This window comes from Vidua macroura, chromosome 3 (assembly GCF_024509145.1).
Source record: "Vidua macroura isolate BioBank_ID:100142 chromosome 3, ASM2450914v1, whole genome shotgun sequence".
Taxonomy (NCBI): Eukaryota; Metazoa; Chordata; class Aves; order Passeriformes; family Viduidae; genus Vidua; species Vidua macroura.
The window spans coordinates 31,359,473-31,372,953 of record NC_071573.1 but is presented as its reverse complement, the minus strand read 5'-3'; the positions used below and the strand labels follow the sequence as shown (position 1 = coordinate 31,372,953).

At 41.5% G+C, this 13,481-nt stretch overlaps 2 protein-coding genes across 2 annotated transcripts in view; one reads left to right on the top strand and one right to left on the bottom strand.

Moving 5' to 3' along the window:
• Window positions 1-1,336: 1,336 nt before the first annotated feature.
• CNIH4 (cornichon family AMPA receptor auxiliary protein 4) lies at window positions 1,337-8,593 on the bottom strand. The gene is made up of 5 exons (XM_053972364.1): window positions 8,482-8,593; window positions 7,244-7,312; window positions 6,321-6,433; window positions 2,126-2,266; window positions 1,337-1,538 (listed from the first exon to the last, which is right to left on the bottom strand). The coding sequence occupies exons 1-5, from the start codon at window positions 8,548-8,550 to the stop codon at window positions 1,511-1,513; spliced, it is 420 nt and encodes a 139-aa protein (XP_053828339.1). The 5' UTR covers window positions 8,551-8,593; the 3' UTR covers window positions 1,337-1,510.
• A 38-nt stretch (window positions 8,594-8,631) lies between these two features.
• Window positions 8,632-13,481, top strand: part of NVL (nuclear VCP like) — a 38,928-nt gene continuing 34,078 nt past the window's right edge. The window contains exons 1-6 of the mRNA XM_053972357.1: window positions 8,632-8,729; window positions 10,628-10,701; window positions 11,241-11,293; window positions 11,384-11,480; window positions 12,332-12,386; window positions 12,925-13,191. Coding sequence (XP_053828332.1) covers window positions 8,673-8,729; window positions 10,628-10,701; window positions 11,241-11,293; window positions 11,384-11,480; window positions 12,332-12,386; window positions 12,925-13,191 — 603 coding nt within the window. The 5' untranslated portion in view covers window positions 8,632-8,672. The remainder of the gene's footprint in view (window positions 8,730-10,627; window positions 10,702-11,240; window positions 11,294-11,383; window positions 11,481-12,331; window positions 12,387-12,924; window positions 13,192-13,481) is intronic.

The window sequence follows — 13,481 nt, the reverse complement described above, 5'->3', positions numbered from 1 at the left end:
ACACCCAAAATATGTGGAGTAGGTTTTTTTCACACACAAAATCATTTAATTGTGTACCATAATCTGCTAAAAAAGTTACTGACTTTCTACTCTTTTGAGTAGAAAGCTCTCCTTTCTCCAGACCCACTTCCTGTCAGGGTTTTGGCTTTATAGGGCAGTACTTTTTGTAGTTTGATGTTGTACTGTCAGGTAGTCGGTGGCATCCAGCTGGGGCAGCTGTTTCCTTAGGGCTTTTTTTTTTTTTTAATGAGCACAATTTTCAGCATTCATCTTTAACACAGCTTAACTTGGACTCCATCCATCAAAAATTTAAAGCCAAACTCCTAGAACAAACACTGACCACAAGGTTATCATCAGCAATAAAGCATCAGTGTTGCCTTTTCGTGGCTAGCCCTGAAAACAATTGTTGACTCCAGCTGTACACTGAAACCCCAAGTACTTAAAAAAAGCTCATAAATTTTCAGATGTAATTACAAAAGTGTATTTTTTTAAGTGTTTTAATTGATGTGTTTGTTCCAAGAGACCTGTTTGCAAGCACATATAAAAATATAAGACAGTTATTGGACAGTGAGGGTACAAACTCAGGTTTATACACTTATCACTGATCAAGAGCTGCACAAAGAGAACTTGCTGGTATCACTGAAGCAGAGTCACATCAGAATTGGAGTGAGTGGGGTTATGGGTTACCAGACCATTTCCCTGAGCTAGACAGACTCTTGTTTCACCCTGCTGGCTATGCAAACTGCAGGTTCAGGGAGTAGAACTGCAGATAGTCTTTTGCTCTGTAACCAACTCCACCCCAGTGCAATATGATCTTTATCTGGATGTCCATGATGCACTTCAATGACAAAATAGGAGTTGAAGGGAAAAAGCAAGCATTAATCATGTTTATCTGGACTCTTACACACAAGTGTCATATCCACCACAGGGATCTTAATCCATCCAAATGCAAGACTTCATATAGATTGCTGCAGCAGGGTGGGGAAAGGGAGGAAAATGTAACTTTTATTCCAAGAGTACCAACACAAGATGCAAGCTGTGTTCCTGTTCCACTTTGAAATCTGTTCCAAGTGCTCCTTCAAAATAGTCTCTGATAGGACAGCTTGGCAGTCAGAGTCTCATCCTGACACCTCTCAGCAAGAATCAGATATCATTGCTGCACTTGAATGTGTTCTGGAAAAACCATCATTACCAGCCAATGCTGCTGAAGAGTTTACCTTATCACCTTTCAATTGCTATGAGGTCACTTCTGTAAGCAAGGATTTCATCTTACAGAAACAGCAGCTCCCAAAGTTTGGCTTGTAAAGGAACAAAAACAACTGCTACACAGATCCAATGCCTTTTGAAAATATTTTATGTTAAAAATACAGAAAAATATTTGTTGTTCAAAGAGGAAAAATACACTGCATGGCGACACTGATCTAGGTGTGTTCGGGAGGTGTCTGTGGCTCCACAACCAGTCATTGGAGTGATGACCCAATTTGGCAGCTAATGGTTCTCTTTCAACTTCTCAATCATTTATCAAAGCCAGAATCATACTGTGACAAAAGAGAAAACACGATACCAGTGGATTACTGAAGCTTGTGCAAGCAGGAGCAGCTCTCACTGTCATGGGAGAGCTGCACTGAAAGAACCTGAAATAGAAAGTCAAGGCACCCCTGCTGTGTGCTTTGCTTAGGAAGACAAGGCTGCAGAATCAATACTGCAGCAGAGGAACAGCAGCTCTGCCTTGGAGTAAGTGGCCTTATCACAGAATGCATCTATTTGTAACTCAGCCAGATCAACTTCATTTTTTAAAAACAGAACTTGTAAAATAAACTTGGTCCTCAAGAGTATTTCCTTTCTAAACAGGCCACTTGCTGTAGGTGGTGAAAGCATATAACTCTTTACGTTGTACTTGTGGTTTTGAGATTAAGGAATAGCCTGAGTTTCCAAACAGTGTTTGATCAGAATGAATAAAGGCATATAATGAGCCCAGAGATAGCTGTCAAAATATATTACCGAGGCTTAGCAGGATGCAAAAAGCTAAGACATGAATACCAGCAATTACACCAGTGTAATACAGGAGATAAAAATAGCTGGCAGACAATCCCTTTGTTCCTTGGGAGCAATTTTTGAAACTAACCTGTAAAGGTACATGAAGAAACAGAGCAGATGAAAGCCCAGCTTAATCATGGCTTCTTTCATGTGTGATTTCAGTTGTCCTCGGTTATGGATCTCTGTGGGATCAAATACTCCCATGTTTCCACTTGGCACCATAATGTACCTGAAAGTTAAAGAATAAAAAAAAAAAAAAAACCCAAAACAAAACCCAAACAAACAAAACAAAAAAAAAAAAAGCAGACGACAAAACTCAAAAATGTAATCACTGAAACATTAGGGAGTGTCAGGACAAGAGGCAGGGAAAAAAGATTGCCAAGAAGGGACTTTCACCTGAAGAGCTATTTCACAATTCAAGGTAAGGGAGTTCTGGGTATTGCAGTTATCTCTGCCAGTACAACTCACGAATAATAAGGGAACAAGAAGTACTAAAAGCATCATCCCAGCTTCCCATGTATAAATGAGAGAGATTCCAGGTAACAGCCAATTCCAGCTCATTTTAATTGCTGTTCACAGTTAGTTGCTGTCATGGGGAAAACGCCCACCCACAGTGGAAAGATGCATTAGATGAAAAGGACTGGAAAATAACCTAATTTAACTAAGAATCAGTAATTTATTTAGCAAAAAACCTTACAGAGAAAATCACAAACCCCAGTGGTCACAATGAGATGGCTGGCATAAGCCAAGGCAAAGGACCTGTGCTGTTACCCCTGCCTTTGTCACAGCCATCCTGGGGACACCTCAGCACAGACACTGAGGCCAACAGGATGAGTCAGGCAGAACTGAAGATGTCAGGTTCTGCTGTCCAAACCCACATGGGAACAAAAGCTGAGTGGAATGTAAGCCAGGGAAGCATGAAACCAGCAAACCAAATGTTTATGTCCTGTGACAATTGAGCCAGCAGCATGTTCTCTTGTCAGAAGAATTTCTCAAGGGAGCACATGAAGTTCTCACTCCAGCTGAGCTCAGGCTAGAACATCACTTCACTCAGATGTAATACAGGCTCTACTTTCCTGGGATCAGACTCTCTCTATACAGGAATTTAACTCTTTGTCTTAAAGCTGGAGCAGAAACGTGGTCTCAGAATAGCACACTTGTTCAGTTTTTTTAGTATACTCCAGTGGCACCACTTGTAGTCCAAAAAGACATTTCTCCACCTCTTACCACATTCAGTTCCATAAAGGAGGGGAAGGAAAGAAAACAAGCAACAGGGAGGTTTTCTAGCCACAGCAGAACATTGGGAAAGAAAAAGTTCAGCCTACAGCAGTTATCTGTTACTAAAAAGCACTGCAGCATACTTGACTAATACCAAAGACAATTGTGTCCCATTAAAAATAGTTAATGTTAAATAATTCCAGTCTGAAATTCTCTTCTAAATTTGAAGTTTTGAATGGTTGTTTTTAGTGTTATAACACAAATTGTTGTCCATCTCCTGTGAATGTAACACATTTTATTGGAATAAAAGGAGGAACATGTTTCCCGTACCAATTTATCCTAGAAACAGAATGCATATTTTTCTTACATGTCTGGGATACGAGTGCCATAAAGACAGCATGCATTAATTTTGCTTTTTTTAAAAAATGGTGGCACTTAAATGATGTAACTTAATTGTGTAAGCTGTGAGGCATTTCTTCCAAGAGGTCCACAAGGCAGGACAGCCTATATTCCATATCTAAGAAGCTGAGCCATGGATACTGCTGCTCAATGCTGACAAACCCAGCTCAAGCCAGCTGTCATCCTCTACACAGCAAAAAAACTTCTGCAGCAAACAAGTAAACTGTCAGCTTTAATAAATATACACAGTAGTGCCTCCAGGATTTCCATTCAGTGGAAGCTGCTACCACAGCAACAGGCTACTTCCCTCTAGATTTCCCAATTTTTAAAGGGATATAGAAGTTCTCAACAGAATTTTCAGTGGATTGTAAAGATTTTATTTTTTAAATTTTTATTTTACTCTTTCAGTTTTATCTTCTTAAAGGCATGGCAAGAACCTCATTATTTGGACCTATTCTCTCAAGGAGAGCTATATAACAAAGAAGAAAAAAAAAGCTGAATGCTTCCCTTTGAGTTTTAAAACAAGGAGAATATAAGACAAAACTGTCTAACTGGAGACACTGCAAAATTAATCAAAAAAAGATTAAGTATCATATGAATGTGCTGAACAAAAAGTGCCAGTAGGATGTTACAATAAATATGTTGCAACTTTGGAAGTCTCTCTTGATGCTGTTTTTGACTAATTTATCCTTCCCAGGATTGTTTCTGATACCCTTCCCGCACAAAACCTCTCTCCTCTCACTGAAATCCTTGAGAGAATTACTAAATTAAGCCAGGACTGCTCGTAGCTGCCATGTAGTTATTGGGATTAAGGAGGTTTTAAAGAAAAGTGAATAAGGGGAAGAGATTATCCTACCTTTCCCTCTATCACACTGCAAAGCAGGGGCTTCTTCAATCTCAACAAGATTATTTTTATTCTGCATTTCTAACCTAAATTTCCCCTCTTTTACTTTAAAACCTTTACTCCTGATGCTATCACTGCAATTCCTAATGAGCTGAAAATGCTAAACCCCACACTTGCTTTTGCAGGCCTCCAACTCCTTCACTAGAGATGGGATAGTCCAGGCTATTAATGTGGGAGAAATTCCTTGATCCACAGAAAGAAGGGAGGATTAGTGATACAGGCCAAATATTTTGACTTCTTATTGCCTACACTGCACATCTAAAATTAAGGAAACAATCCTGCATTTTAGGATATTCAGAATATTTATGCCATGTAGGACATACATAAAATGAGAGCTGTGAATACAAAACAGCAATCAAAGCTTACTGCCCAACATGTAGAAATAGAAATAATTTCTCTTTTAAAACTCTCTCTAACCAGTTTTAGAAGGAAAAGCAAGAGCCTGCTTTAAAAATTAATACAGGTACACAAAATGAAGCAGCAAAGTGGTAACCAGCACAAGGAATTTTGACAGCTTCAAATAAAATGCATTCTGTCTGTGGTGTCTCAGCCTTGCCTAAATGAAACATCAAACCCTAAACTTGCCAGCAGATCCCAACCCAAATATTGATCACTACAGGTGGCAGCTGTACACAGAGAGGGGCAAACAAAACCAGGCAAAACCATGCCCTGTGTGTGTGTATTTAGGCAACATTTATTTCTTAACATAAAATTACACTGTCTCATGTTTCTCCAGCTTAGAAACATTTGAAGGCTTTGCTGGTAGCTCTGTAGGAAACAAGGGTAATATTTATCAAAACTTAAATAGCACAGCTATTTTGCCCAACCAGGTTATAGTACAGAGCGCCTCAACTTTATTGTAATGAGAGCTGTGAAACTTCCTGTTTAATTCTACCAGCAACTCAACCCATCCCTGTAAACAGTTAGCCCTGGCAGGTTCAGGCAAACAAGAATTACAGCCAGCTTTCCATACCTGTACATTTAACATTTGTGCTCTTGGGTTCCCTCGGTATAGTGACTGAAGATAATTTGTGACAAATCCACATCCAGTTTCCATCAGCTAAATACCTGTTGAAGGGTCAGTTCTCCACACACCAAATGATACCAGATAAAAAGAACATGGTTTGAACTGACAGTCCCAGTGTTGCCACATGGAAACCCCCACTGGTAACTAAACCATTTCCAAGGGTGGCAGCCCAGTGTACAAAGAGCAGTAACACTTACAGCTGTCTTAGGGTGAAAAGGCTGCAAACCTTCCCAAATCCAAACCTGCAGGATGGGGGGGCCAAAACCAGTGCAGATGAGGGGAAGGCACAAGTCAGTAAATGAAGGAGGATGCAAGGGACAACACCACAGCCCCATGGTTTCACAACCATCAGCCATGCCAACCTAAGCGCTTTTATGCTGACAGTACTATCAGGAATGGCATGAAAACATAATTAACTGTGTTTTCAGTACTATTTCATAATCCCAATTAATCTGCTATCATTTCCTATGAATTTGGAAATGACCCACAAATGGAGATTCCTGGGCACTAAAGACAATGCAAGCAAAGGCCAGAAGTTTCATGTCCTTTACACTGGTGGGTTTCTTGTCATTTTAATGACAAGAAATTATGTCAGTTTGATCAATGAAGACTGTGAGCAGCTCAAGAAGACAACTGAAACACCTAACCATGACATATTATTCATCTTTGTACTACACTTAAAGCTAAACCAGAAACAGTGCTACGAAGAAACCCCACAATCCCTTCAGCACTTACCTATATATATTCCATGTGGCTACTGGCAGGTTAAGGAGAAAGATGAACCAGTGCAATGAAATAAGCATTAATACTGTGACAACAGCATGGCCAATCACCTCAGGCACCACCCACTGCAAAAAGGGGAAAGAGGAAAGAGTTACATGCACAAATGTAAATTCCTTTATGAAAAAGACATCTGTTTGGGATTACTATCTGATTATAACCATGTAAAATTTCAGAAACTGGCAGCAGAGGCAGGTGGTTCCATCACAGTGTGGACAAATTTAATACCTTCAGGCAGATTCCACACAAGTAAGCAGAAATCAACCCCTAAGATATTGTAACAGAGGTGCTTTTTCCAAGCATCACAAACATTTCTAGAGAGCAGCACAGTCTGAACACAACTATTCTTCACAAGCATTCAAGAAAGAGAACTGAGAAAGTAGACAGAGCTCATTTGAAATCACTGCAGAGAAGAGTGGGTTTAGGGATTCAGATAATTAAAACCTGCACAAACAGCCCCAGGCTTGGAACAGATAAGAAAGGTGATCAATATAAAAACTGGCATCATAAACTGGGTCAGCCCCTGGCAATTACACGTTCTTGGATTGACAGGATTCTGTGCCATTCTATCTCACATTAGGAAAAAAACACCTTTAAATCAAAGTGAACACACACATGGGAAAACCACATTGATTTAATGCTAAGAGTCTTAAGCAGATTCATTTAAAATGGTACTTTTGTAATGGAATTTGCTGAAAGATGGACATAAAAAAAAAAAAAAAAAAAAAAAGACAAGCAAGCTGAAATAAGGGATACATGCAAAATACTGCCAAACAAGGCTCCTCAGATACCCATCACACCCCAGTTATTTGCAATGCTCAGGTGAAGGATGTGGTTTTCTCAAAGCACAGCAAATGCAAAGAAGAAGAACAATTTACTTTATTGAGCTTGGAGCAGCACGATCTAGCATTGATGTAGTCACATTCCAGATCTGATAGTGTGATTATCTGATGTTCAGGATAAGGAAACACTGTATGGTAATTCAGAATACACAAAGCTTTACTATTAGACAATAAACTGGGGACAACCCTCTGCTCTCAGCATTCACTGCCTTGATCTGCCTTGTTCTGTCACAGGCATATTTCAATTAGTTACAACTTACTCCTATTTTAGAGAGAAGGTTTAGCTACATTTTATCCTCAGGCCAAGTGATTTTATTACATTTTCCCAAGGGCAACTGTTGCACAAGTGCTAAAGTCCAGTTCAGCTCTTAAAACAACCCAAGGAGGCAAACTCAGTACTTTTAATATCAAAATTGTTACTACAACCCTCAAAACCAAAACTTAATGGGCAGGAGAAGCTAATGCACTTTTAAACTCTCCTCACAAAATTGTGCAGTTTTAAGCAGTGAACCTACTTTCTTTTTTCCCCCCCCAACATTTACAACAACATTGAATTAATTAACACTTTGCTAGGAAATAACAGAGTAGCATTCATTACTGAAGGAGCTTTCAGACTGAAATACGACTATTTCAGACAGAAAAGTCCTCTCAAAAAAGGCTTAGGATGCACGCGTGTACCTCACCATGCTGTCTCCTGCAAAGCTCATGGTTCCTTTCTCTGAGGAAATGAGCACTAAGAGATCTTTTTCCTATTCCTAAAAAATGGGAAAAGTCTGTTTATTTTTCAACAAACAGCTATCCTTCACTGCAACAACGCCAGCCAGCCAGCACAGACTGCGGACCAGTCCCTAACAAAAGAACATGGAAATGCCGCTTGCCGAGCACCTCGGAGCCCCGCAGCTACGAGCACACAGCGCACGGCGTCCTTGCACGGAGAACACCGCCGGCCGCGCTCTTCAGGCCCGCGCAGCTCCCGGGCACCGCTCGCTCCTTGAGCCGCGCCCGCGGCCCCTCAGCCGCGGCCGCGCCCGCCCGTGCAGCCGCAGCCCCGCGGAGCGAGCGAGCGAGCTCCGGGCGCCGAACCCGCGCCAACCCCGCCCCGCCGAGCGCCGCCGCCGCCGCCCCGCGGCGCCCGGGCCCCGCGGCCGCGGCCATCGTCCAGCGCAGCCCCCCCACCCCGCCGCCCTCAGCCCACCGGCCCCTCAGCAGGCCCGGCCCGCCCCGGTGCCCCTCCCTGCCCACGCCGCGCCCCCCGCGCCGCAGGAGCAGGATACGAAGTAGACGGAGAGGAAGATGAGGGCGCAGCAGTCGATCAACGAGAAGATGAAGACCACCGACTCCATCCCGCCGCCGCGCCCTCCGCGCTCCGGCCCTCCCGGCCGCCGTAGGCACCGCCCCGCCCGGGCGGGTCCGCGCAGCGCGGCACTCTGGGAAATGGAGTCCCCTCTCAGGCGGGGTGGCGGCCATGCGGTGCCGGCCCGGCCGCGTCTCCGATCCCCGGCTGAAGCAGCGCATCAAGCAGGTACCGCCCGCCCGCCGCGGCACCCCCGGCACCCCCGGTACCACCGGCACCACCGGCACCGGCAGCCGGCTCGTGTATCCCCCTGTGGCTGAGGGGCCTTGAGCACCCGGCCCGCTCAGTGGCAGAAGAGGACCAAACCCCAGCCCTGCTTTTGAGGGTTTTAGAAAGGCCGTAAAAAGGCTTTAGAAAGGTCTCTTGGTTTATTTTATTTATTTTAATTTTCTGTAAAGTTGGGTTTTTTATTCTATCATTCTTCTGCCCTCTTTAGTAGTTCTGGTCTTGAGGCTGGCTGCTGCTGCTTCACATGTGGAATGAATAGGGCAAAAGAAATATACTCAAACTCTTCCTATATATATATATATATATCTATATGTATGTGTATCTGTGTGTATATATGCATATGTGTATATATGTAGATATATAGGTGCGTATATATACATGTGGTATATAGTTATGTGTATGTAAATATATGTGTGTATATATGTATATATTTGGACCTTAGGAAGAACTTCACAGAAAGGGTGATCAACCAGTGGAAGGGGCTGCTCAGGAGGTGGTGGAGTCACCGTCCCTGGAGGTGTTTAAGGAGGGACTGGACGTGGCACTCAGTGCCATGGTCTGGTGGACATGGTGGTGATCAGTCATGGGTTGGACTTAAGGGTCTCAGAGGTCTTTTCCAACCTAAATGATCCTGCGATTCTGTGATACTGACAAATGCTGTTTGTATTTGGAAACATGTACAGTGATTTTATTGAATAGCTGAGAAAAGGGCAAAATGGGATTACTTCCCAAATCATGTGGGAACAACATGGAAAACTGATTCCTTCAAGTGGCACAGTGCTGTGCATCTTTTCACATCTTATGATAGTTTCAAATGACTTTGCACCTTGAACACCAGGTTTCTGAGCCTCTGTATAAATGTACTCCACTTCTAATTCCTTAAAATGAGACAGCGACTGCTTGGTTTAATTCACAAGATCACACTGAGTGTGTCTTGACTATTCCAAAGTGGAAAACCCAGCTGGGTTTATGGTAGCCTTGATGTTTTGTGCTGGGCAGGAGCTGCCCATGGGTGATCTGAAGTGCAGCATAATTTTAAAAGCCAAATATGTATTTAGTTTGATTGTTTTGTATAGAGTTATTAATTTAAATGAGGATTTGAAATCCTCCTTGCTCTCACATTTGTGATACCAGATCTTCTAGTATGATTCTATATTTTCTTCTTCTTTTTCAAGAAGGAATCCATCTTTATGGTATCAAAAGTTCTTGCTGCTGATTTGGAGAGTGGGAGAAGAAAGCAAATGGAGTACAGCTGTACATTAAATTGAGTACATTTTCTCACACTTGCATAATTGGGGTTTGAAAATGGTTGGATTAGCTGCTGTCAGAGCAATAAAAATGCTTGAGAGAGAGAATTCACTTTATTAACATAGTTCTCTGTAGTACTCTCTGAAATGTCTTGTAAAGATTAAAGTTTTTCTTATGAGAGTATCCCTGCTGATTCAAACAGATAGTTTCATTTTTAGGGCAGGAGATCTAAAGCAAAAGGAGGATAACTGAGGGGAACCAGGACAATAAGATGGTGTGTGGGCTAAAAAGTCAGCATTCTCGCTAAGTAAAAGTAACAGAGCTGACCCAGCAGAAGTCATCAAAGCCCCCAGGTGTAGGATGCTGCCTTTCCCCAGGAAGCAGAGCTGCCCAGTAATCTGTACTTTAATAAGCATTTCCCATTTCATTGGGAAATACTTTCTGGTGTGTTGCATGGAGTGAAAAGATGATTCTGATTCTCATTTCAGCTTCTAAGGAGGGCAAAATTTAAAATAGGTATATTTGGTAGAGCTGTTCTGGTGAAGTGATTGACAAAGATTTTATTCCCTGCTTAAAATTCTTCATTTCAGTATCTTGCAAGTAGTAAATGTGGGGAGTATGTTGACATTGGAATTCTAGCATCAGATTTGCAGAAAACCTACAGGTAAGCTAAGATTTGTCTTCTTATATCCTGTGTTCAAAATGTAGACTCTATTAGTCTTTTCTATTGCATTCATTATGAAAGTTATAATTTTCTTTATGTTACCTTCATTACCAGTTGTTGAGGTTGATTGAAGCAATGAGATTGTTTCCCTCTGCATTTAATGATTCATATTTTATTAATGCATTGGCATTATAAGATCTAGCTGTGGTTTGTGTTTTTTATGGGATGATTTTTTTTGTTTTAAATAAAAAGCTGCAGAGTAGTTGCAGCATGTTGGGGTTTACCCCAGTGAGTTTAAAATGTGAGGGAAAATAACACCTCAGTGCAGACATGGGGGAGGGATAGAGGATCCAGGAAGACACTAATTAATACCTTGCCTGGTTGCTCAGCAGGACAATCACATTTTTTGCCCAGGTAGTTTTTAATAAGAATCTGGGTGGAAGCTTGAGAATCAACTTCCCATATACCTTTTCCACTGAATGACAATATGTTGAAGGAAAAATCAGTTGGTGCAACCTGTTTATTTTGGTTTTTTTCAGTGTAGATTATGGACGAAGAAAAAGAAATGCCTTTAGGATACAAGTTGCAAAAGGTAAATCTGTTAATATTGTGTCAAAGATTCCAAATTCTTTGATTATGCTTTGGCTGTTAATTCTTAACATGGTTGAACTTTTTCTTGCAGTGTTTGAAATAATCAGTAATGAAAAAGAACGTGAAAATTTGGCAGTTTTAGAATCTGAACATGTGGCAAAAAGAGCAAGACAACAAGAGAAAAATGAGTAAGAAGAATTTTTACCACTAGATTAATAATTTCATTGCTTTTACTGTTTCTTTAAAGCTTTCTGGGTTTGGTTTATTATATTGTGGTTGCATCAAGGTTGCAGGTGGATCCCATAGGCTTGTGTTCTTCAGAAGATACCTGTAGTTATTGGAAACTTTTTTGGTGCTGAAGACAAACAGATATTAGAGCCAGTCATGATTTCTCTGTTGTGGGGAACATACAGCCCTAAATTAGTGGACAACCTTATGGCTTCCTTGATAGTTTTCCACATAATGCCCTGTTCCTCATGTGTTTCAGTTCCTTTGTTTTGTTCTTAATCGTTCTTGGGTGTGAGAGATACTGGCCACATCTGAGAGATGAGACTACCAGACAGGCTGTTCAGAGTAAATCACCAGTGGGTGTGAGATCAGAATGAAGATTTCCTGACTCCTAACCCTGTCCATAATCTCATGGAGTGTTGTGTTTTCTGTAACCTGGAATAGATTTTAAGGATCTCATGGGAAAGTAGGACACTGTTGTCAGAAGGATTGTTCTGGTTCAGCAGTGATTTGCTCCTGTTTCCCTTGGTGAACTGAATCATAGTGAACTACCTCACTTTTATATGGGTCTGTCTTTCAGACAGGTTGGCAAGTTGATCCAACTCATCACACGCTTAGAAAAGATCCAATTTTTAACTTCTCGTAGTAGAAGATTGAGAGCATGGGAGTCAGGAATTTCTCTCCAGCGTTAGGCTACACCATGATTATGGGGAACCGCATTGTAGAAATCACTTTTGTTTTATTTTACAGATGTCTCACTTGCAGTTCTGTTCTAATAAATTAATAGTTTTTGTCTTCCTTCCCTGTTAAGCACTACTGGAAGTGGCACAGATGACTCTGACTATGATGATTATCCAGAAGATCTAGTAAGCTTTATTTTATTATGATTGTTTGTAGTTGTATACTATATGATTCTATGTTGTGAAATTGCACTAGAAGGGTTTGAAAAGGGAGATAGAGATAAGGTCTAGTCAGAGTTAGCAATTCCAACTGAGAATCTGTGGAGCTGGAAGGAGGCTGTTTACTGAAGGAAAAAGAGGAACTTGTGGTGGGGAATCACTTTTGGGAAGGCACACTGAGAGCCTGAAAGACTTGGCTATCAAATGGGTGAAGTGATTGAAGGAACTGACATCTCCAACTACTGCCAAAAGAGGTGCCTGCTTATTAACAGGAGTCATTCCAGGGTAAATTGCAAAGGCTGCTGCCCCTTCAGCCAGCACATGCGGGTTTATAAGCAGTTATTTGGTTTGCAGAAGAGTGGGTTGGAACATGCATTGCCTATTTTCTCCATCAGGGATAATGCTAAATTTTGTTTATTAAATAGTTTTCACTGACCTCTAACTATAAATAATCCTAGTTAAAACCTGTCTCGTGTATTTTCTTTACAAATGTGTAAATCTGCAGTCTGCAAATCATATGAACAGTTCCCTGCTGAGTTTATACAAGAAAGGAAATCCTGATTCTGTTCCATCCACTCCAAAAAATGACCCACTGGAGACCTCTCCTCGTGTGAGAACAGCACCTCACACAAGCACCCTCGCACCAGAATCCAGAAGTGAAAGACAAATCTCTGATGGTGGCTGGTTCATTGATAAAACTCCTGATGGGAAAGACTTCTTCATTGACCTTTCTGATGATGGAGAAGGAGAGGAAAAGAAACTGATTTCTGAGGTACTTTGTGTTTCACAAACCCAAGGTGTTCTAAGTAGATGCATGAATAGAATTGGCTCATTTCAAGTATGTTTGTACAGAAGGTAGAAAGTCACCAAATAATGAGTTTCTTCCAAATTTTTCTGAGGAAAATGTAATTCTCAGTATCAAGGAAGCCCAGATTAGTGTCCATACTGAGAAAGATGAGTAGAACATAGCTTTTATTTATTGCATTTGCCAGTGACCTCTACCTGGCCTGCGGCTTGCTGCAGCCACAGCAGGCGGTCTTCCTTAGCCAGTGGTAAAGTCTT